At 32.0% G+C, this 24,072-nt stretch overlaps 1 protein-coding gene across 4 annotated transcripts in view; it reads right to left on the bottom strand.

The window, feature by feature from the left end:
- LOC109603362 (protein roadkill) overlaps positions 1–24,072 on the bottom strand; it is a 46,908-nt gene that overhangs the window by 18,745 nt on the left and 4,091 nt on the right. Inside the window, exons 1-2 of one of the 4 annotated variants that reach the window (XM_020019848.2) lie at positions 20,367–20,501; positions 10,936–11,007 (exon numbers count right to left, since the gene is read on the bottom strand). The exons of 1 other annotated variant lie outside the window; for it this stretch is intronic. In XM_020019848.2, coding sequence (XP_019875407.1) covers positions 10,936–11,007; positions 20,367–20,380 — 86 coding nt within the window. In that variant the 5' untranslated portion in view covers positions 20,381–20,501. Of the gene's footprint in view, positions 1–10,935; positions 11,008–20,366; positions 20,811–21,014; positions 21,115–24,072 lie in introns of those variants that run through there. 2 more of the 4 variants (XM_020019851.2, XM_020019850.2) reach the window with 2 other exon arrangements.

The raw sequence follows: 24,072 nt of genomic DNA, 5'->3' as shown, positions 1-24,072 counted from the left end.
TTATATTTAAAGTACCAAAACAATATCCATCTATTTATTTAAATGTTCAATTAATTCAATCATTTATTATTTATGTAATAAACTTGGAAATTTGTTATCAATTATGTACTTGTATTTTTAACTTAACCCAATTATATTATTTTTGTAAATGTCCCAAACAATTATCTATATAGGTTTAAAGTTTACGCAAATACATTTTATTCCGCTTTAATTATTTGCATTCAGTTTAATGGATTTAAATTTGGCAAATTTAATTAAGTAATTTAATGTCATTGAAGATAAATTTAGGCCAGAGTATTGTTTGTAACATTCATCCACAATTATTAAATTAATATGATGAAAGCCAACAACTCGTTCCATTCTGCAACATAATAATGACAGATTTTACAGTTAAACTAATTTATTACGTATACATGGTGTTCAGGAAGTATTACAAACTTTAAGGAACCAAAATATGAACTAAAGTTAAGGTGCCAATTAATAGTTCCTGAGATTTTTTTAAAACCCTGTGTATCTAATTACATGTTTTGGAATAGGTTTATTTCAATTTTTCAGAGATACGCCAGCTTCGTAGGCAGCTCGTCCGTTTGTTTTATTAGAACAAATTAATTTAAAACCAACTAAATCATTCTGCAATCAACCAATTAGAATTCTAAATTATCTGGATGACATCACGCATCCAGCGTGAGATACCAGTTGCTACGGTGCAAATCTAAACAATTTCCGGACGTAATTTGAAAGAATGCGATAAGCACGGGCTTCGTTTAATTGCCTGCTTGCATCCCGATTCAATTAAAAAATAATAATCTCTTTCAGGAAACGTAGCGCGTTGGCGTAGGATGTTATCAGAAATTAATTTTACCGGTAGTGTCAAGAAAATAGACTTTCACGGTGCCCGGTCGTTAAAAAAAAAATTGTGTAACAAAAGAAAGTGGTGAAGTGTTCTTCGTCTCTCTCGAAAACAATTGAAAACTAGGTTTCTTTTCAGTATCTGGGCCGTGTGGACGTAATTCTATTCAATTTCGTGATTGTTCTCCGGACGGTTCTCCAATTTGGCGCAATCGAAACCGTACGGCACGGAGTTACGTAGGCGGAAAGGTACACAGAAAAATGGTCCAATAAGTGTCCATCATCGAAAACCGCCACGAAGTCCGGTCAATTCGGTGCGCTAATGGCGTTTTGTGTCCGCCGTATCGAAATGCATTTTACAGTAACGGACTAGAAAGTGAAAGCCAGAATTGAACCGCAATTTAATGTGATGGAGACGTGAAGGCGATAGTGTCGTTACAGAAAATTCTCAACCGACACAATGCGTTTTCTAAAAGAGAAAAAGTTCGGTTCGGGGCGCGGCGTAATTCAGTCAAGGCGACTCGAGAAACTATCCACTCATTTCCCTAATGACACGAACTGAATTCTATTCAGAAACGATAAAAAACATGTAATAGAATATTTAATATTTCCATTGATTTTTATAATGAATGTTATCAAAGTCTATAGTGGGTTGTAATGCGATATTATGGAAATATTTGCTCAGAAGGGAAAGCTCACTGCAGCCCTCTTTTGATTAGAAAAAAAGTTATAAGAAACCTTAAGTTGCCTTCCAACGTAATGTAATTAAATAAGGTATTTTCAGATGATAGTACACATATGACGCTGACTTTAAATTGGTTCTTCCTTTACCTATAACCAGGCAAAATTAAATGACATTTGATACATTGGAAATGGAAGTTTTAATTGGCTGTCATAACAGTTTCAGAACCTCTAATGGTTTCTAATTTGGTAATATGAAAATATCTGGTAAAAAAATAAATTCATTAGAAGAATGTTCATCCCTGCACACTTTGAAAAGTACTATATTTAACGAAGAAGTTATTTGTCTTAAGAAATGACTTAATCAAAAGTAGCAGTACGTTTCTTCTGAAGAAGGAGACCAAAAATTGCTTATTAACATAATTAAGGAAACCAAAAGAAAGAACATTTACATTGTGACTAGTATCAATACATGGTGATTAAGTTATTACTTAGAGGCCATCAGATGAGCCAAAACCCAAAATTAGTTTTGATTCGAAAGATTCAAAAGTGAACACAATACTCATTATTTTGAGGATTTTAAGGGTCGAGTGCTGTGAAGGAAGTTTCTTTCCTTTCTCGTGACTTTAATGTTGTTCTTCGAAAGTTTTTTATAATGATTTTGATGCAGATTTGGGACGCACTGTATATTAGGTACTAATTTATTATTTCAAGTTTTCTTTCAAAATTTTGGTTACCTCTACGTCGTAACCTAAATTTCCCCAATGTGGTTGTGGTTTCGGTGCTTACCCATTTCCTACAAAAATTTATTTACGTTTTACATGAAATGAGTCCACACGCGGTAGATTAGAAAATGTGACATTGTGCGATAACCTCGCGTTTTTCCCCTCTGTCTCAGCTTAACCACGGAACGGCGAAGGGACGCACTTATTTACTGACCTTAGAAAGTCGTGTGTCATTAATTATAATATATCGAACACGAAACTAGACTACAGAACAAAGAAAAAAACGGCTGGTAATTGCAGTATAGCCGATTAGTTGTTTCCCATTTTTCGACCGTCAAAACCCACGTTTTTCACCTTTTCGTTTGCCGTTTTATCGATCACCCGGAGCGAATGGTTCGAAAAACAATTAAGCCATTTACCGAATCGGATTTCAAGTTCAAAGAACTCGAATCCTAACCCGTTAGTTCGTGTTTGGTACATTATTATAAAATTCGATTGTTCGGTCAATCAATCGGAGGCTGATTAAATCTTCTTTGTTTGCTGCCTTTGCGTCGAATCAGAGCGTGAATTATTTTTAAAATTTGCAAACTGTCGCGAAAATCTGATAATTATAACTGTTTGTTCCGTAACGAGACATTTCAAGTCACATCGCAAAATAAACATCAAATCTTATTCATTGGTATTTTAAAAATTATGTTAAATTATTATTTACGAATCAAGTAACTTTTTCTTTTATAACTCGATTTTAAAAAGGGATATACAATTTTTTTTCTACAAAGTTTTTTAGTGGATATTTATTTATTGACTTAAGACGCGATTGAAGCTTGATTTTTTTGCATATTTTATAAGTAAACTCTACTCTGGTCCTTTTTAAAATAAAAAAAATTGCTCATTAAATGCTCATTTTAAGGAAATGTATTTTTTTAAGATCAATGTCTTATATTACGTAAACAAAAGCTTCTAGAAAGTTAAAACCATTTGAAAAAATAATTGGAAATGAATAAGTTAATACACACTTTTTATAAATGTATAAAGTTTGTAGTTTTTTATACATATTTCAGATATGGCTTAGAAATATATAACTTGTGACTTTTATTCAGTTTTTTTCCTATTTGGTCTAAAAATATAAGTAAAAGGCAAAATCCATCCATCCACCAATACAATTTGGAACACCCTGTACTTTATTTATTTCTCTGTGTGCGAGTTATTTGTGTATGAGAGAGGAGAGTTCATTAACCGTTGGAGACACTTAAAACGTAACCCCTGAGAGTGCGTTCTAAAACGGATCTCTTATTCTTGAGCATATATATAAATAAACACACAGTTATTTGAAATGTTTTCAGATCCACGGACGGCAAATAAAACCAAAATTAAAACCCAATATTTAATTAAGGACTAAATTTAACCTTCTGAAGTCGTCCGAGCATCATCAACCGAAATCCTAAGTACATAAATGGTTGTTACGTTTAGCTTTATGTAGTTTTAAATGTAAGTAAAAAACGAATGCGATATCCTTGGTTTAGTTCTGTTATATAAACAACTTGCTCCTATATCTTATACTTGGTGTCTTTGTTTATTCGAACGATTTATAAACAAAAATATTTCGCAAAAGATCAATCGAGTTCAGCTCAGTCGTATGATTTTTAAGAATCCCAACGCAACGTTACCTCCCGAGTCTAATACGAGTTCTTATTTTTTTGCATTCCTGTGGGATGAATTAATTATAAATAACAGCCACTGGTTTACTGTTTCTTTGTTCCTCCAAACACAGTTATGATGATAGTTGGCATCGAACAAAGACAATTTGTTTTACAATTATTAAAAGGAATGCGATTATGGATTATAAAAAAGAGAGTGTACTAATTAAGCTCGAGCTTTCTAAGTTGATTCGTCACTCGAACACGTCCATCGTTACATAATTCGAACGTTTCGTACAAAGGCCTTCAAGCATCGCTCCAACAAATCCGAAGACACTATCGCCGGACATGGTCCAGAGATGCTTTAATATTATGTGCATAAAAAAATTAATAATTATCCTTGCAATGGCTACTTATTCTGAATGCAAATTGCCGAAACTTGGCCTACAACTTTTAGGCGATTAATTATTATATTTGTTTTCATGGCCAATTTAAAAATAAACTCATGTTAGGTTGGTGCTAACAGTTTATGACTTTGCAATGTCAACGTTTATGTAACCGTTCGTCAAAAATTGTTCCACATCCCAAACGAGATTTTTCGTTAACACGTATTAACGTGGTGCAATTCAATTTTCAATAAACATCAAACAAATATAAATGATGAATAACATTTTAAAGGTGATTTGAAGGAAACTCGCGAAGGCAACGTCTATTAATTTCTCGAATAACTTTAAATTAGTCATGTTCTATTGATACCTTTAACCGTTTTAAAATACGCAAATCAAACGGAATGGATAATAAACGCTTTTACAATTTTCGACATCTCCCTATTGCAACAATTAATTGGACTTTCAGTTTTCTTGTTTTTAATGATAGCTCGAATAAACTTTCTATAAATTAACTGTAACCAAAGCCATTTTCATGAGAATATCTATGGCGATATGTAAACACTTTCCTTGGCAGAGGTTAGTAAATAGAAATCTTCAAATATCATTTAGCTAAAATTTAGATGTTATCTTATATAAACGAGTGCTTTTTAAATAATTATTAATGATTTTATGAACTAACTTATCGTTTAATTGTATGAAATGTTTTAAGGTTATCAAAAATATTGCAAATTCATCACATGCAATTTATTTTTTTTTTGCAAGTTGAACTACATACAGGGTAATTATCTTAGAAGCTTATGGTTTTTTAATATGCAATTTTGATTATGCTAAAATATACATGGTTTTCCATTGAAAATAACAAAAATATTAATGTTTTAAAATGCACATAAATGTAAATAACAAATACCCTGTGTAAAATTTAGGGGTACTAATGGTTCATTATGGAATGATCTTTGGTTGCCTTGGAATGCCAAAAATGAACTCTCCAGCACCAAAATTGGTAACATTACAGACATTTTAGTTATATCATCAATCTGTCAAAAATTATGGACAAAATTGAATAACTCAAAAACTATAGAGTTTTGGTATATTTTATTTGCAATTACATATAGAATTTAAAAAATCTAAAAATATACAGGGTGATTTTGTTTTAATTTGTTAATTAATATTGTATTAAAATAAAATTCATATACTCATATTCATAAATAAAAGTTCAAAAAATTATCAAGGAAATTCAGTTTATTTTTCTCTATCATCTAACTTTGTCAAAAAAATAAGAAAATTTAATTAGGATCATTTTTATGCAAAAAAAATCTATACTGAATTAAAAATTTTAAAAATGAGTACATACTAAACTTTATCAAAAAAATAAGAAAATTTAATTGGGATCATTTTTATGCAAAAAAAATCTCTACTGAATTAAAAATCTTAAAAATGAGTACATACTAAATTTCAACATCCGTGCTTGTTACAAACTTTTAAAATTGTATCACTATATATTTATAAGTGGATATTGTGTATCAGATAAAATTGATTTTGCTCTCTTGGCACAAGAAATAAATTGTTTGTAAACTAGTTTGGTATTAGAAGCCAAAAACAACAAATATTTAATATAATTTATATTAATTATTTTCAAGTACGATTTTATTTTATTTCCAATATTAATATTGACAATATTTTGAAGATAATAGAGAGAGATAGCAACTATTCAAGTAGGATGTATTTTTACAATCTAAAATTGTTGTATTTCGTAATTTTGTATAAATATATTACCATTTGGCTGTTCCACACCGTATGAGCAGCTGGATTAGAAACACATTGGTTCTTGGTAAATTATTTTTAACAAAACAGCTGAACAAATTTTAAAGCTGCATAAAACCGATAAAATTAATTGGCTTTGATTGATAACCTTGATAGTTTACGTCAAACATAATAAAACTTGCAATCTTAGGCTGTCCAAATTCAGCCAACAAACGAGCTGTACTTCATAGAAAACACAAATTAGGTCTGTTTATATTCCAATATTTATGGTGGAAGGTTAATCAAGGTGAAATTTAAAAAATTGTAGGTTGTTATGCTCCAAAATCTATTTTCGGTCACACATGTATAAAGTTTACAAGTTTTAGTGATAACAATTGAATTTACTCGGCCAAGTTAAAAACAAGTAATTAAATATTGGTTAACTTTTTTATATAAATTTGGCCTCAAACTAGTTATGCATTGCGATAATGTTCTCAAATTCTAATCTGGATTAATCACACAATTATTACCGGATAAAAAATTATAGTTAAACGAAGGAGCAACGTGGTGATTAAATAACGATAACACGTCGTCGAATTACTGCTTGTAATCGAAATTTAATTTAAAAAAAAATATCGTTTAATCTTAATGTAAGAAGCCACATGTCGGAAATTTTCTTTTTTTTTTTTGTTGGCCAAAATCGCGACGATCGCACGGACCTTTCAGCTGTTCCGAGTTTCTACGACGGGCAGGTGCAATGGTGGATTTCCTTCCAACGCGACCCGGAATCGCGCAAACAATCGCCGACGGACAAAATCATTAATGTATTGCTTGGGCAAGGTCGTGCGTGTACATGAGCGTGTCGCCTTTTCTACCCTTGTACTTCGACCTTCGCGTTCGCTCATTGTTATTATTATTAATATTGGCCGTTTTTTTCGTTTGGGGACGGTCGTCGGCGGTGGATGAAATTAGAAACAACCCCCTCGACTGCGACAAGGTCGTCTTTGTGTCGCGTTATCGGTCAGTATCACGTTTCATCAAGGCCGGAATTGTCGTAGGCGATATGGGCACGTGTGTTGTAAAGGAAACAAATGACAAAGTGAAAACGCATAAGTCTGCTTAAAATTCAGACGGACGTCACGGCTGTCTATCTTTTCTGTATCTATGTTATTTATATTGTTTCATGTATGTTTTAACTATTGTTAATTTGGTGTGTTATAGATCTTTTCACAAATTCTTCTGATGCCAGAAAGAATAATCAATTAATAGTTAATTGGAAGTTTCAACACTGATTTACTGTCAATCATTAGACATAGTGTAACCCCTGTAAATTTTTCATTTATAATTTTAATAAACAATTACTCAAAGTACAGGTTTTTAAAGCTTATAGTAAAAAGTAGAACATGCTATGAATAAAAAAAATAGTTTTTTCACTGAATTTAGTGTTACTTCTAACTAAATATCAACTAATTAGAGTTTATTAAAAATCTTTAAAATTGAATAACGCAGTGATGGCATTAGAAATTAATTTGTGTGTGAAAACTAATGCGTTGACATTTTATTCCACGATTTTTTTGGTTGATTAGAAGAAATAAATTAATTAAAAGAACTTAAGTTTACCTTAAAATATTGCATATTAATAAGTCTACGGAAGAGTTAATTAAACATTATATTCTAAAGAATTTATTTCTTTTAACTAACTAAAACAACCATGGAATAAAATGTCAGCGCATTAGTTCTCATGGACAAATTAATACTTAGTCTACCACTCTGTCTAATATGTTGAAATTTGGTATAGACTCATTTATATATATATATATTCATTAGAAATTTACGAAGAACAGAAAAAGGTATTGAATTAAAATTATAACTGAACTATTTTTCTAATTCATTTCAACATAATTTCATTTCTAGTTTCACTGGAAGTTTCATCAACCTACACCATATCCATACATCATATATTTAAAACCAACAGTTTTTTATTTTTTTTTTTTTTTTGTTGAAATGTTGACAGATTGAAAATTTAAGTAAAATATCTCCAATTTTGATCTTGTAGAGTTCATATTGGCCTTTCAATATTTTACACAAAATTAATCATAACTAACACCCTGTATAAAATTTAGTTCTAACAATAATTCCCTTAGGATGGTCCCTGTTTAAGGTATATGTCAAAAATTAACTTTCCAGCATTGAAACTGGTGACTTCACAGACATTTTATGTTAGTTAGATCACTTAAAAATCTTTGGTAAAAAATTAATAACTCTTATTAAGTTTAGGTCATAGTAAAACTATTTTATTTGAAAATATCCACTGTTTTACAGAAAATAACAAAATTATTCCAACAAAACTGGACATGAAATTTTGTTCAAAATATATTAGAAAAGTAGTAAAATTTCAAATCAATACCTGAAAGTCATAATCTAGTTTTTTAATATTTCACTGTTGAAAATGTTACAGTAGATTTCAGTAAAATGATTTTTCTAACGTAAATATTTTTATATTAGAAACTTGTAAATTTTACACTTTTAGTTGGTTTATTTATTTTAATGTAATCTAATAACAATTTTTGAATTTAAAAATTTGAGGGTTCCAATTATTACTTCTCCATACGGAGAAATTTTAACATTTCAGGATGTCATTACATAATTTAAAATTGATGAATTTCTATAATTGAAACAAAGAATTTTTTCCACCAGGCTATTCCATACTGTTTAATCAATACTATAGAAATTTGGCAGAAACAAAAGTATCTGTTTACGATAAATCATTCCATTATATGTGCAGCTTTTACAATGAGGAAACAATGTACGACCGCATGTCACATATTGAAATTAAGTTAACGATTGCCCAATTGTTTGGTGTGGATAACAATATAACAAGCCTTCCTTTTACGGAGAACGTAATTGATATTTGAATTTATTGTTTTATTATATGATTTTGCAAGCGCGTGCCCGATTATGTTTTTAAAAAAATTGTGCAAATAAAGACAAACCATTGGTTGGTTCGGTTTATTTCACATTCGATTCGCCACCTACACACCCATGAATTTCCTAATAGACATCTGAGCGGCTATTATAATGATGACTCTTAGTCACAGCGTTTTCCTGAAATGTCATTGAAAGTTTCAATCGACCAACCGATTTAATTTGGCTTCAAACTTCTGACTCATTGTTCGTTCGTTTTTGTTAGCACTCTTCGTGCTTTTTTTTGAAGTAGAAAGCATGAATTCTAGATTCATTCTAGTATTTGTGTACTTGTTATCTTTTCCATTGTTTAATATTGAAATTTATGTTGAACAAAAAGAACGTTAAACGGTCCAAATAATTAACACATTCTAAGAAACAACATTTCATTATTTAAATTCATCTATGGACTCAATTAATAACACGATATTTAAAAGATTTATCTTGTCGAATTCTTCAATTAATTATGATTATTTTTTTACAAATGTTTACATCATATTTATGTATTAATTTGTTACAAATAAAAGGAAATAAATTCTAAATTTTACTTAATAAAAATTAACCAGTAATAAAAAATAAATAATCTATACCATATTAGAGACATAATAAATACTACTCAATACTTGGAAGATCAAAACATCATATTACCTATAGATCTGATAAAAAACATAATTTATCCCGAGTTTGAGGTGTATTATAATTTTTGAGGACAATACAAGAAATATCAAAACATTATATTATGTTCTCATAAACGTAAATTTCTTCAAATATTTATTACCATTGTTGTCTAAATTTGTTACACGCTTTTCCCTCTTATTTATTGAACCTTGTTAAGACATAAAATGAACCAAATTTCAGCTTTACAACTAGATACAAAGATAAAGATTAGGCAATAATAAAAACATAAATCCATCCCATAATAGAGATGTGTCATGGATAGATAAGTTTGGAGAAAGTAGACTTAATTGTCAAATTTATTTACGAACTGAATTTCAGTTATGTAATGATGGCGTCTTGCGTACCGTTGAACAGAGCGAAATTCAGCCATTTTAAACCGTCCGACTCGTCGTGCCGAGGGGTTGGCCGTTTCGAAGAGGCGGCCGGCCGCGTCCTGCGGCCTCAACAACAAAAACGGTCGGTACCCTACGCGAGGCAGGCGTTAGCCGGGGTTTTATGTAATCGAAATCGGCTGCCGAGCCGGGGGTATTGCTTAATTCTCGTTTCGATAGTGCGGCACAAACAATGGAGAGAAGCGTAGCAGCCTATGCCGGGGCACATTTGACTTTCTCCTGAAGGTATATCAAAAAGAGAAATCGATATGGCGGAGCGCGGGTGTTCAATAAGGAATAAAGAGCGCACAAAGGGAAAGCGCAGATCCTTTCGCTCTCTCGGCGAACGAGCCAGCGCTGGTGAAACTAGGAAACGGCCCGCCGCTCTTCGGTGGAAGCGCCGCTGTTTCTAGTAGAAAATTATGGGCACACGAAAATGAGGAGAAACGATCGATGCCACGGCGTCTGTTTCAATTCTTGGTCCATACGTTAAGCCCTTCTAACAGGCAAAGGAAATAATTGAATTGAAGATTGTCTTGTTTACGTTAAGCTAAGTCTGGTGTTTTTTTTTTTTTTGGAATGCGGTGGACGCGGCACGACTTGTTGGCATTAATCAATGAGGAGTCTTGCCGGGTGTCGGCGGCGAGCTGCATTTCACGTTGCGCCACATCAAGGACGGATATAGTAAAAGTGTGCAATGCAGCTTGTCGAATTTGCAGCGAGTGTGCACATTGCCTCGTTTTGCTGGCCTTTTAGAAAATGCATTCGAAAGGTGTTCCCAATCGTTTTCTTTCCGTCAATCGCTTATGCGCTGCAACGTGTGCACGATAACGGCCAGACGTTCCACTAATATCGTAATTGACGTGTTTTATCACTGAAACGGGAATTTTGAATGTAATACCTGGTCAGGTCTATCTGTAGGCAATGCAGCAGTGCCCCAGGGATCAGATCTCGGACCGGTCCTCCTTGCGACCTATATCAACGAGATAAGTAAATTAGAAGGCTGTTGGTAATGTACTTTTTGTGAACGACACCACCGATTCAAACGGTGCGTATCGGAAAGAAGAAATTGGCTTAGGTACTTTTGATTGTCAAATGCCGTTCACCAATTTCCCTTAAACACGAGCGAATAAATCGTTTTTAATGTGAGAAACTCGTGCCGCATTCGAACGGCGGGAGATATCGAAGTGAAATTCTCTGAATACCGTTCGGCGACTTTTGCAATAACCCGGGCAATTGCAAATCCATAGAAAAGCGGCGGCAACAAAATTGAATTGTTTGGTTTAACTTTGCGTTCATTATTGCCCCACTTTCCCCTGTTCAGGAATAGAGAAAGGCATATAAAAAGCTTCAGTCACTTCATTCCGACAATTATATGGTCTAATCCCACGAATAGGCGCAACGATTTTTTATTATTTAAACGAAAAGTTCAAAATCCTCCTTCGATTAATGATCGGAAAAGCACCAACACCTTTAACAATGGGATTACCAAGTTAAAATTGTATTGGATAATCTCTCGAATCTATTACACAACAGTAATTGTACAATAAAACGATCACAGAACCCCATAAAATACTCAGTTTTATGGAAGGGCAAAACTCTACGATGTAGGCAGATTGTTGAGGGTCAGACCCTAAGCTTTAACACACCCCCAGGCATTAGGCAAAGTTTACACAGAATAACGTTTAGGTTCTCCACGCAAATTCATGGCATTAAATTAAACTTTAACCAAGGCCCCTCATTTTTTCAACGCATTTACATCTTTTGTTCCGATTAACTGCTGCAGTTTCGAGATTAGGTAAGAGGCAGCCCGTCGAGATGGTAAATTACTTATGCGTGCGGAGTTACATTACGCACAGCACAGGTGAAAGCAGGGCAAACTTTTAACGAAATGAGGCAATCATCGATTTAGAAAAGCTCGGAACGTTCCGCACTAATCGACCATGAGGTCGCTAGTGGCCCAACAAAATTTTAAATGTAACTTGCAGTTAAAATTTCTGTATTATTTCCTAAGTGCATGAATTATAATAATGAGGCTAACGAAATGTTTACGAGGGATACAATATGAGCATGTGGGACGTGTTGCAGAAGAGAAGGCAGGGATTCATTATAAGGTTCCACCACTTTTACCTACGCGAATTTACACAGCTAACAGGACCGTATTTTATATGATAAATGAATTTAAACCCATAATTAAGTAATAAATGTATTTCTGATGTCATAACTGGTTCATTTTATAAGTGGACATGTGTATCAACATTCTACAAGGAATTAAAATGGGTTCTTTTACTTAAGAACAAACGACTTGTTTTACAATTTGGTATCAGTTGTACCACTTTTTTTCAATTCATCCAAGTGGAGGTAATCACGACCAATAATCTGGTCATGATTCTGTGATTACCAGATTCTACATTTGTATGTGACACGACATGGCCTTATCCTCATTAAACTGACAATGGCAACGGTCCCGACTCCGTTCCTGCAAATGGTGCGGCGAGCCTTCAGCTTATAATCTATTCTTCCTATCATTAACTCAATTTCGAATTTGAAAAAAAATGCCCGGTTTTAATTACGAGGTGCGTGCCTGTGTAATTATCTCGCAGTTTAATAACGCAAACACAACACAAAGTACAATGCGATTTACCTTGACACAATGGAAATAGCTCGGTTTCGACCTACACGTCGTTACCGAGTTTGCGTTTACACCCTTAAAGGCGAAGGACGGTCTCCCCGACTTCCACGAACCGAGACCGCATTGATAAATTGAAGTTTGCCTCCCCCAGACATATTTCCATTACGATTTAATTTGTATTGTTGTCGGTGAGTCATGATAATTAGACGGAAAACGTACTTTTTTGTGTTCAGCTTTTGATTTGGAAAGTAACGAGCTTTTTTATGTCAATCTAGATACTCTGATTAAGTACTCTTAGTATAATTAAGTTGCCACCAAAAGTAAGAATTACTTTGATATTTCATTCACTAAAGGGTTAACACAGTTTCTTAATTTATTTACTTCTGAGTTTGGAATCAATCGTTTCGTTTATTCATAAAATTTATCTATTTGTGTCGACACAAAATAAAACGAAACCTTTTTTTAAAGGACAACCGAATGTCAAAATAGAAACGTCTAAACAACAATAAAAATGGGGCGCTTCGTTGAAAATAACAAGGCTGTTCGCACTCGTGTAAACCAATATATCTATATTTTTATTGTGAAAACAAAACATGCAATAAGATTTAATTTCATTTATGGTAATGGCACATAAAGCAATAATAGTAGGTACTAAAATATGAACCGTCAGTGGAAAGTGTTAAACGGATTACCGTGCTGAAGATTTTATGACATATTTAAAATAGTGAAAGTTTCAGGCCGCAATAATAAATTAAGTAACTGAACCATTTGTGATAATTGCTTCAAATTTTGACGATGGAAAAGAGCGTTCACGGTGTATTACCTACGTAAACTTTTCGACAATCAATTAACAATAGAAATTAATAGAAAAAACTAGCGTCCCTGGTTGTATGGAGTGTTTTGGACATCGCTGGCCAGTTGTGTAATTATGTAAATGATAGGTCGTGTAGAGGTGGTCCGGTAAAAAGTGGCCTTAGACTTTTTTAACACCTCCGTAATAATAGACGAAATGTCCGACAATATATCCTAGTGGTGATCTCAGGGTTAACACATTTTATATCACCTTGGTTTATCTTGGCGTATGACGACTATTTTTATTAGCATATTTATTTTTAAGTGTATCGATTATTGCCGGCTCATGCATGGATCTGGGCCCCCGGGAACGCGCCTCATCACAACTATATGTATTTATATAAAAAAAAAATTCGGATTATCATTCTAGCGGCGGCGTTTGTCTAGCAACAACCTTCGGCGTTTTTATTTCCTGAAAAATCTTTTAAAGGTCACCCGATTCAAGGTGTAGCGGTCCTATATTGTGTGACCGGTTAGTATTTCGGAAATGAAATTCTAAGAGCTGACCTATAAACAAACTGTTTTGGATAATGCCTTTTAACTTTTGTCACCAACACTAAACAAATTAAATGAAAGCGAAGGATACTGGTCTATTTTTAAATCCATGCACGTGGCTGCAAAACTAGTACACAACTAGATTTTTTATTTACATACAAAGATTGCAGTTGTTACAAACAAATGTTTTATTTTAAGCGTAATTAAAACTTTGTGTAGTTACAACATATTTAATACATTTATGCAACTTGGGAATTTTTTAATGATTATTCATAATCAAACGGTATTCCCTTCTTATTAGTTGACGTTAACAATAATATTCAGGGTGTCCCAGATGGGTTACCTGGAAGTGGTACGAGTATTTCCAGATCCATCAGAGAAAAACTGACTTTGCTCACGTTTTAAAATAAGGCCTCAAACCGTATTTTGATATCTCTGATCATTTTTAAAAGATCTACTAAAACTGACATTTCAAATATGTGGATAGTTGATTTAACTTTTTTATAATTTCTAGCAGCACCTTTTTACATACTATCAAATATCTATCAAACTATATCTCCTTGATATTCCGAAGTATTTCTTTTTTGCTTTTAAAAGATAAATAATATAAAAATAATGTTTTATAAAAATATATAATTTATGATATATTAAACTAATTGTAAATAAATAAATATGTTTGTGATAAATTTCAAGAAATTTGATAGTATTATCTATCAAACATACGGAAAATAATTTAATAACCTCTTATAATTCGTTTAAAAATCAGCAATTATTTAAAGTTTTTGTGACTTCTGTATAAAATTTGGTAAAAACATAAACATATCCCGAAATTAAACTTGAAATATCGTTATATCATACGTAAAAATAATTAAATATAAGTTATATATTTCAAATATAGTTCAAGGAGATATATTTTTTTAGGTAAATATTTAGAAAAAAAGGTACTTGTAGATTCTTTTAACCGTCCAAATCCAAAAAAATAAGATGACAATAATTTTTTACCACTCTTATTATTCATGTTATAAAAAATATTACTTATTTGTCAGTTATTTCAATAAAATAAAACAATGAGATTTTTGCCATGAAAGTTAAAAGTTACGTCAAATTAGACAAAACAAAACAAAAGAACCATTTTAGGTAAAAATTTTATATAAAATTTGGTAAAAAATATATAAAATGGATTGCCAGTTATGCCCTCTATGTTTCAGAGAAAATAATATTAGTTGTCTCAAAATAGACCAGAAATAAGGTGTAACACAAGTTAAATATTTTTAGAAAGCTTTATTTTTTTCTAATATATCAATTATGGTTTAAGGAGATTTATAATTTTTTAGTATCTTAGACTAGGTAAAAAATTGCTTGTAGAAAGTTTTAATCGTTCTTCAAAAAATAAAATAAATTAAATTTTTGATATATAAAAATGTGTCAGTTTTCGTAGATATTTCAGAATATATCAGATATTCAGTTTTTTTATAATATGGTTGGGACTCGTAACAGCTAAAATTAGTCGAAGTGGAATGAATACCCTGTACATCAATTGATAACTTTCCTTTTTACCATAATTAGAATATCAAATATATCGATTTTTGAAAATATTTGTTGCGACGAAATTAATGTTATGGTGATACGTCGGTGGTCCTTTTGACAAATCCCAGTTTTAGCTTAATTAATCCCGTGTTAAGCACTTAATTTTTATAACTAGATGTACCCTGAAGCTAACCTTATAATGGACTAATAAAGTAAACATTTTGCTTCTGGTTTACGATCGTTTTATGACCATCATAAAACGTCACTGGTCTTAACAGATTATCAACGTAGTCTGGTCAAACGTATTATTTTTTTAGGCTGTGAAATTTACGGTAAATGTGTGTAAAAATTCATAACAAAACAATTTATGTTATAACCTTGATCTTTCATGCGATAATTATATTTATACAAACCAATCAAAAGCGATATCGATAGTATTACTTATTTGTCAGTAATTTCACAATCAAATAATACGATGGGAGGTGCACATGGAAATTAGAATTAGACAGATCAAAACAATGGGTCCATTTTCGGTAAAATTACAACCAAGTGGGCCGTCTTGGTAGACAATTTAAATAACAAATTCAACTTAACTTTTAACAGTATTCTCATGTTAATTCTAGGCCAAACTTTAAGGTCAGTAAATTTATTCTTGACGACAGAGAGAATCAAACAAATTCATTTGAACTATATTTATTTTTTTTTTTGCCCGGATCCCGTGAAATTTTCATCGATTTGTGCTCTTCGTTCTTTTAATAGACTTAACCCAATTTCGTTTCCAATGGTACGTGTAGCAGGAAATAAGGTTTCGGAGCCGAAAGTTTAATAAAATCATGACCTCAATTAAACTGTTAGATGCGACTTTTTGTTTAATATTTATTCGCTGACCTTGTCCCGGATAGTCCGGCGTTAGATAATAATCTTCGTCTGGGCCGGTCACAGAATGCGTTTTCGATGGAGCCACGACACAGATTAGATAATAGCGGCGATCGATCGCGATCGCTGCCGTAAGGAAAATTAATTGCTTCGTTAAGTTTTTGCCAGCTTTCAGACGGTAAACACTAAATTGTTGGCCTGGCTCGGTCCATTTTTCATCAAATCTTGTAGACTAGACAAACATATTTTTATGATGATAAATAAAGTAAAAATAAAAAGTGGAACAATATTTTTAGGAGCATAGATCAAATGTATTAATTTACTGAGGTATTGCAGTGAAAAGTACTCTGAAGAAAAGGTTGAGATAATCGACCAAGAACAATAATTTCCGCATTTTTCGTCCCATAAAAGCGCAGGCATTTGATCCGAGTCGAGCCCACACAGAAAACGTCAACGGCAAAATCGATATAGATCATTCTGTAGGTTAACAATTTGCCAATCATTGCTGCCGGCCGAACTGATGTAAACACACACAAACACAAAGTAAGTGGGCATGCTAATTACATGCCGTGCATACTTTGTCGGATTGCATTTTTGTCAGTCGACAATGTAAGTTATATATGATTTCAATGAAATCGACTTTCATCCATTGGTACGCTAAACGGGGGGTGTGTCCGTACAACACTGGCCAATTAACATAAATGATTGATACACTAACGGTAGCCGAGAGTGCAATCCAAACAGGAAAAAGCGATTTGTCGAGCCCCCTTTCCAAACAATACGTGCTCAAGAAAATGGCATTGCGTAGTCAAGGACTTTCCATCATTCAGCCATTCAATTAATGGCAAAATAATCATTTTTTTATATAATGACACCACATTAAAACGTTTGAAAGTTTAAATTTGTAGAATAGCCGTGAGGTTTTAAGGTAAATCGTCTTGTAATTTCTTGAACATGAAAAGCTTTTACAACCAACCAGTCGGTTTCTATTCATTTACGTTTGTCCAGGTTTTCGGAATACATTAAATATTTTATCTTAATGTTAATACATAAAAAAAACTAGTTCTGATATATTATCTGGGAAGGTTCGGCCCCGACACATTGAAAACATGTTTGCATCTGGTGGCCGTGTTCCATCATCGGCGCATCTGTTCTGTTACACCCTCTCCCTAGTTCCTTTAGAAAAGGCATCGCCCCAAAACCCGATAGTGTAAGATTTCTAGTCCCGGTGATTACCCACTTCCTTTCGGAGGATTTCTAACGTTTGTCAAAGATGCACGTTATTAAATTTCGTCGGTAAAACAATGAGGTGGCGTTATTTGGCAATGCTCAAAGTCAATTTGTTAGGCCACCGATAACACCCCAAGTTATTATCATTTATCAACCGGCCTTGATCTCCATGTATAAGGCTTATCGACTAAAGTACGCAGAACATGCACTGTTCGATTGTTTTGTGTGTACAAGTAAAATAAACCAGGCAAAATAAAAATGCAAAACTTTTACGGAAAATCAAAAAGCATACACAGAACGAGAAAACGTTTTGATTGATTGAATCCATGTCTGATTGTTCAATGTAAAAAGCGGACCCGATATCTTATAAAACTCTTAGAAAGTTTTAAGTAGAAAGTACTACCGTAATTAATATGCCGCAGTTACTTACGGCAACAAGCGATTTATTATTTAGCAATTATTCATATGTTGAAATCACTTCACTTCATTCCGCTCTGTCACTGTTGCCATGATTTTAAAAAGATTCTATGCAGTGTTATTATCCCGTATATCAATTGGAGGACTTTAAATTTCCTGAGAATTTAATTAAGAGATAGATAAACTAAATATTTTCCCTGTTTTCGTTAAATAGTATCAGTTTATTACCATTGGTATGGCTACTAATCAATACGGATATCGAAAAAACATTTCTATATAAGACTATCAATGCAATATTTGCTTTAATTAAACGGTCGTGATCATAACAGGAATGTTTATTGGATTATACAGTCGAACTTCGATAACTCAAATTTTTGATAACTCGAAGCAAATTGATTGGCGATGGTGTCCAGGGTGAAATTTATGAATTGAATTATGTGTAATTTTTAGTTGGTAGCTTCAACTTCGACTACTCGAATATCTTGATAACTCGAATTTCTCCTGCCTTAAGTAAACTTCTCGAAAATTTTTCTTTCCTATGATACCAGTCTTACGGCATTCCCTGTCGGCGACAACTCTAAGATCAAGTACAAAAGTATTTTCCAATTAAATGTCATAAAGACAACCCCTACAATAGTAATGCTTATATTTCGCTATTAAGCTTCGTGTAAGAAAATCTATATATGAAAATATGGTCATAACTATTCTGAAATGGAAATCGTAGCTTTATTTGAAAACAATAATCCACTCGTTAAACCCAAATAACAGACTTTTTTACATTAGAATAAAAGCTTTACATAATAATAATATTGATTATATATTATGTATTACATATTTTATAGGTTTCAAACTGTTATTTTGGTAAGTAGTGTACTTTAGCAGTATCTTTAGTAATATCTAGATTAATGCATACTTACTTGGTACATATACATTAATAACTTTCTATGTATGTATTTTATTTAATAACTCGATATCTTGATAACTCGAATTTCTTTTGTGCCAAATCATAGTTCCAGTTATCGAAGTTCGAATGTATTTTCTTTTAAAAAATATACATACTTAGTATGTAATTTAATAAATGTTCACAAATTATATTTTATAATATCTACTCCTACTTAATTTTTTTTAATACTCATTATATTAAATATTACATAAAATATTTACTTGTCTTATGTCAACTAAAATATTTCTAAACTCTTCAATGTAGGTACCATGCGTTATACTAAGTTCACTGACTTTCAAAAACGTTAACCAGTTTATGGTAGTTCTTTCTAATTGCTTTGGAATCTACCGTCAAACTTCTTCCCATTTTGTAATCATCATTTGGTGTTGTGTGGAGTTGCACGTCAAATATTTGTAATATAGTTAGAAAGATCCATCCAAGGCAAGTTCATTGACTTTCTAAAGTGTGAATCAACCTCTACTATCCATGTTAAAGCCTTACTAAAATATTTCTATTTCGACTAACGTGAATAGAAAGTGCATTGACTTTTCAATGTGTCCGGCGAAAATAAAACCATACGAAACTTCTGAAACTCAGCATTTAATATAAGCGCATGGCCGTGCATTACTAAAACGGGCTTTGTTCGGTCGTTCCGTTCTTTTCGAACCGAGTCATATTTTTTTTCTCTCTGTGACCATCAAAGCAATAAAGTTCATCGGCACCGGGCGGGAAAAAAGGCCGGGATTTTCATGGCATTGCACCATCCACGGTTAAGGTACCGCAACGTCGTATTATATATATAGATATAGAGTGAGTGAGCGAGTGAGCCCAGCCGATGCCGATGCATAGAGTCCATTTCCGGACGATGACCGGCCACCACAGCCGGCAAAGGCCTTGGAGACCTAGGAGTCCGATGGCCCCGCACAAGAACAATGTACTCTGTGAGCTCCGATAGTCCCTGAGCCTGAAAAAAATTCAATTCAGCCTAGTTCGAGGCCAAGAAAACAGGAATCCGAAATCCTAAATCCTTTTTGTGCTCTTTCCACCGCACTCTTCACATTTTCGTAAACGTTTCACCTTTGCATTTTATTTTGTCTTTTGACGCACACGCGTGTTTTTTCCAGTTTTCCCAATTGAACTGAAAATAACTTTGCTGGCGCGTGTGTTTGTTTTCTTTTTTCTCTCCACTGACATTGTTTCGAATGTTTTTAGAAAGTCTCCAGCATGGTTTATGTTAATATTCGGAATTTTGGGGTCATTGAAAATATCCGTTCTGCGGCAGTGCTCCACATAAATCACCTCGATACGTCCAACACCAAACCGAAGAAGAAATAAGTGACCAACCACGAATTGAACTTACCTCGCTAAAGCCATTTTCACAAGGTAATCCAAAATGTTTGCAATGTAAGTTAGATTTGTCGTATGGAATTGTCGAATAAATTTGACACTCAACTTTCGCACACCGACATCACTCACAACTCACTGGTGGCATGACAATGCATGATACTCAATTGATTATTGCACTGATTTGTGTGGGAAACCTCGAACTAAAACCCAACATCAATCCCAGCAGGTATGGCAAGGACAAATCGTACACAACGGTCCAAACAAAACTGATCGCAACGAGTGGCCCGTATCCCCTCCCAGAGGTTTATTATGAAAAAAAGTGGAGCGTTCGTTTGGGGTCGATTATCATCGTTGTTAGCACTCCCGCACGGTTGCCACATCGTACCAGCTCTCCCCCTGCGTACGCAGTCACCTCACACTTCTCCGATTCTCCCCTAAATCAAATGGGGGGAAACAAGAATTATGAATCCTTGTTCATTCAATAAATATACTACTTATAGGTGTGCATTAATTTTTTATTTCAACAACGGATACAAACTTAAAAATAATTACACAGTCAACTTAACTTACAAGCACTATGAAATGGTTTCTGAGTAAAAAAGCTACGAGAAGAGATTAACATTTAATTGGAACATTTACAAAGATAAGTTATTGCACTTACTTTGTGACAAGTTCATTCTGACTCTGGGCATCGCTTCTCGTCGTCTTTGCAGCGTTTCAATGCTTCACATTAGCAACTTCAAGTAGGACGTACGCCATCACTGTGAAATGATGAAAGTACTTGAGAAAATGCTTTTCAACTTTTACAAATAATTCAAATTTAATCGATCTTGCTTCCACCTTGAGACGAAATTATTATAAATTTAAATGTAGACTTTTTCGGTTGATTTGAATCATGCCCTTGTGACTAGAAATAACTGTTATTTTATTTATAAAAGAGAGCTGAATGTCAAAAGCACAAAATTAAATTACATCGCAGGTAAAGAAGCAAGAGTTTTATCTTCCTTGAATCATTGAAACAAAAATCTGAGTTAAAGTCACTAGTTTCTTAACTCCATGTGTGAAAACGAATGTCATTATAAACAGGTTTAATAAAAAATCAAATGAGAACAACATATTTTTGGGGCAAATCCGATATATTGAAACGAGATAAACCGCACGTCTCTTCTATCCGTCCATTGTTTGCAGCATCCACAATTTGGCAACGCCGTTTAAATCAATCGAAAGCACGTTGGCACATTAACAGATGATTACAAACATCACATACAAATGTGCAGTGCATGAGCATGTTCAAGTGGGTTCATTGTGGAAAATTCATCGCTTTTACTAAATTAAAATACGTATTACAGGGAAAACGTTTATTCGTCTTAACAGAAACGCATGCGCTAAAATAATTTCAATACGAGGACAAGTCGAACTACTTGAACTAGTTTGTGTTGAAGAGGAGGTCTCCAAACCTCCTATACGGTATTGAAATAAGATTTTCAATTATTTCAATTAAATGTTCATATTTAATAAATTAGTAAGAATTTTGTCTCAGAGTCAGTAAGTCTTCAATATTGCTTGAACATCATTTTTACGATATTACAGATAGGTCCAGAAATATATTTTATACAATTATACCACCATATATCAATATATGCATATATTATTATTGTTATATAATAATTAACTTTGATAATTTGAACCTGGAGGAAAAAAGTTCGAATTAATAAACAAAAAAATTATTATTAGAGTACCGGGTGGTCAAACACTGAAGATTGAATAGGTTAAGAAAAAAAATAGTACTAAAAATGGTCCTAAAAAAATTTGGAACTGATTTTTAAGGTTCTAAGACGACCCCTATAGGAGACAATATCAATCAATTTTTCTTGCTAACTTATTTACCAATTTAATATATAATTTATTATTTTTTAGAATATTTGCCATATATTTTATGATATCCTCTTGTCATATTTGTTAAAATGATAAACAGGAGTCTATAAATTTGGTATCAAAAGAGTTCTTTATGTATGTATCTTCTGTATTGTATACACCGTTACAAAGACTAACAAGACAACCACTCCAGAAATGTTATTTTATTGTTTTTTTATAAAAAATATTTGAAAATAGATTTTCAAGAAAAATATATGCTATCCTGAATTTTCAATTGAATATACCTGAACGCATTCATTAAAATTCATCGAACGGGTTAACAACAAAATTATGGATTCCCTCCATAAATTCTACTTGAATTGTGTGCCAAATATTTTGTTCGAATTACCAAACCATTCAAAGTCGTTGAAATTTGAGTTATCAAGTAAAATTGGTATTTTCAATTTTACAAATTTAGAATATAATGCTTAAAAATACACATATGCATACGAATTTTAGTAAAATAAAATTTTTAATTTAAATTTATGAAATTGAAAATAAATAATAAAAATAAATTATTAAATAAAAAATTAATATTTTTTTTCACTTACATAATTTAAAATACCAAGTTAAAAAAAATAAAAATAATCTTTTAAAATAAAAAAATAATAATAAAAAACTTTAAATTTTAAATATATAAATAATTATTGTTGCAAAAAAAAATAAAATTTCAAATATTAAACTTTTAAATTTATTATTTCAAATAAATAGATAAAAATAAACAATTCATTATATTATAAAAAAAATAAAATTATTATAAATTTCTAAAATTTAAGTTTAAAACATAAAATTTAAAGTAAATAATAATAAATAATTAAAATAAGTATTAAACAATTTAAATTTTGAATAAAATTTGAATTATTACAAAAATATATAATATAATAATTATAAATATTATTTGAGCTAAAATCTATTTATTTATTTTAAATATTTATAAATAAACAATTAATTTAAAAAAAATTAAGCTTAAACTGATTAATTAAAAAATCATTATTTATTATTATTTTAAATTCTTAAATTAAGTTTAAAAAAATTAAGAATAAACATTTAAATTTAAAAAATAACATTTTTAAATTAAATTTATACAATTTGAAACATAAGATTAAAAAATTAAAAATAAAAAATTATGTTTTAAAAAAATAAATATATAAAATAAATTTATTTTTAATTCTCCATATTCCCACCCAATTCCAACCAAATCCAAATTCGACTTTATAATCTTTTTAATTTAATATTTTTACTTCTACAATTTTTTCAGTACAATGGAATCAGAAACTTGATTTGAATATTATACTGCACTTTATTTAGGTTTAAGATGAAATGATCCCCTTGTTTTTTAATAACTTTAAAAACTCTATGTATGTCATAAAAATATGTTCTGACAAAAACTCTTATTTTGTTATATGTCTTGGTTATTTAGTTGATCAGGCGACATAATTTCATTCGTAAAATGTGACTCCTTTTTTCGTAGTTTAATAGTTTGCAATATATAATGAAATTTGGTACATACTTACCAATTTTGAATAACTTATGAAATAGTTGCAGAGATATTTTCATCTTAAATAGGCCATACTGTATGTGTTTGTGAGTAAGTAAGAAACAAAATTTTTCTTAATATCCTATTGAATTTTTTTAAGGAGATAATATGTGGTTGATAATTAATAACAACTGAAATAATTTAATATACCGAAAAAATTTCCCTCTATTAGTGATGACTCCAATCAATTGCACGAATCGAATTTAGTAACAGCTCCTCGTATCGTTCACGTAGACTAGACGCTCACTTCGAACATCCATCGATAAGG

This window comes from Aethina tumida, chromosome 3, assembly GCF_024364675.1.
Source record: "Aethina tumida isolate Nest 87 chromosome 3, icAetTumi1.1, whole genome shotgun sequence".
NCBI lineage: Eukaryota > Metazoa > Arthropoda > Insecta > Coleoptera > Nitidulidae > Aethina > Aethina tumida.
This window is presented reverse-complemented; position numbering and strand designations above follow the sequence as displayed.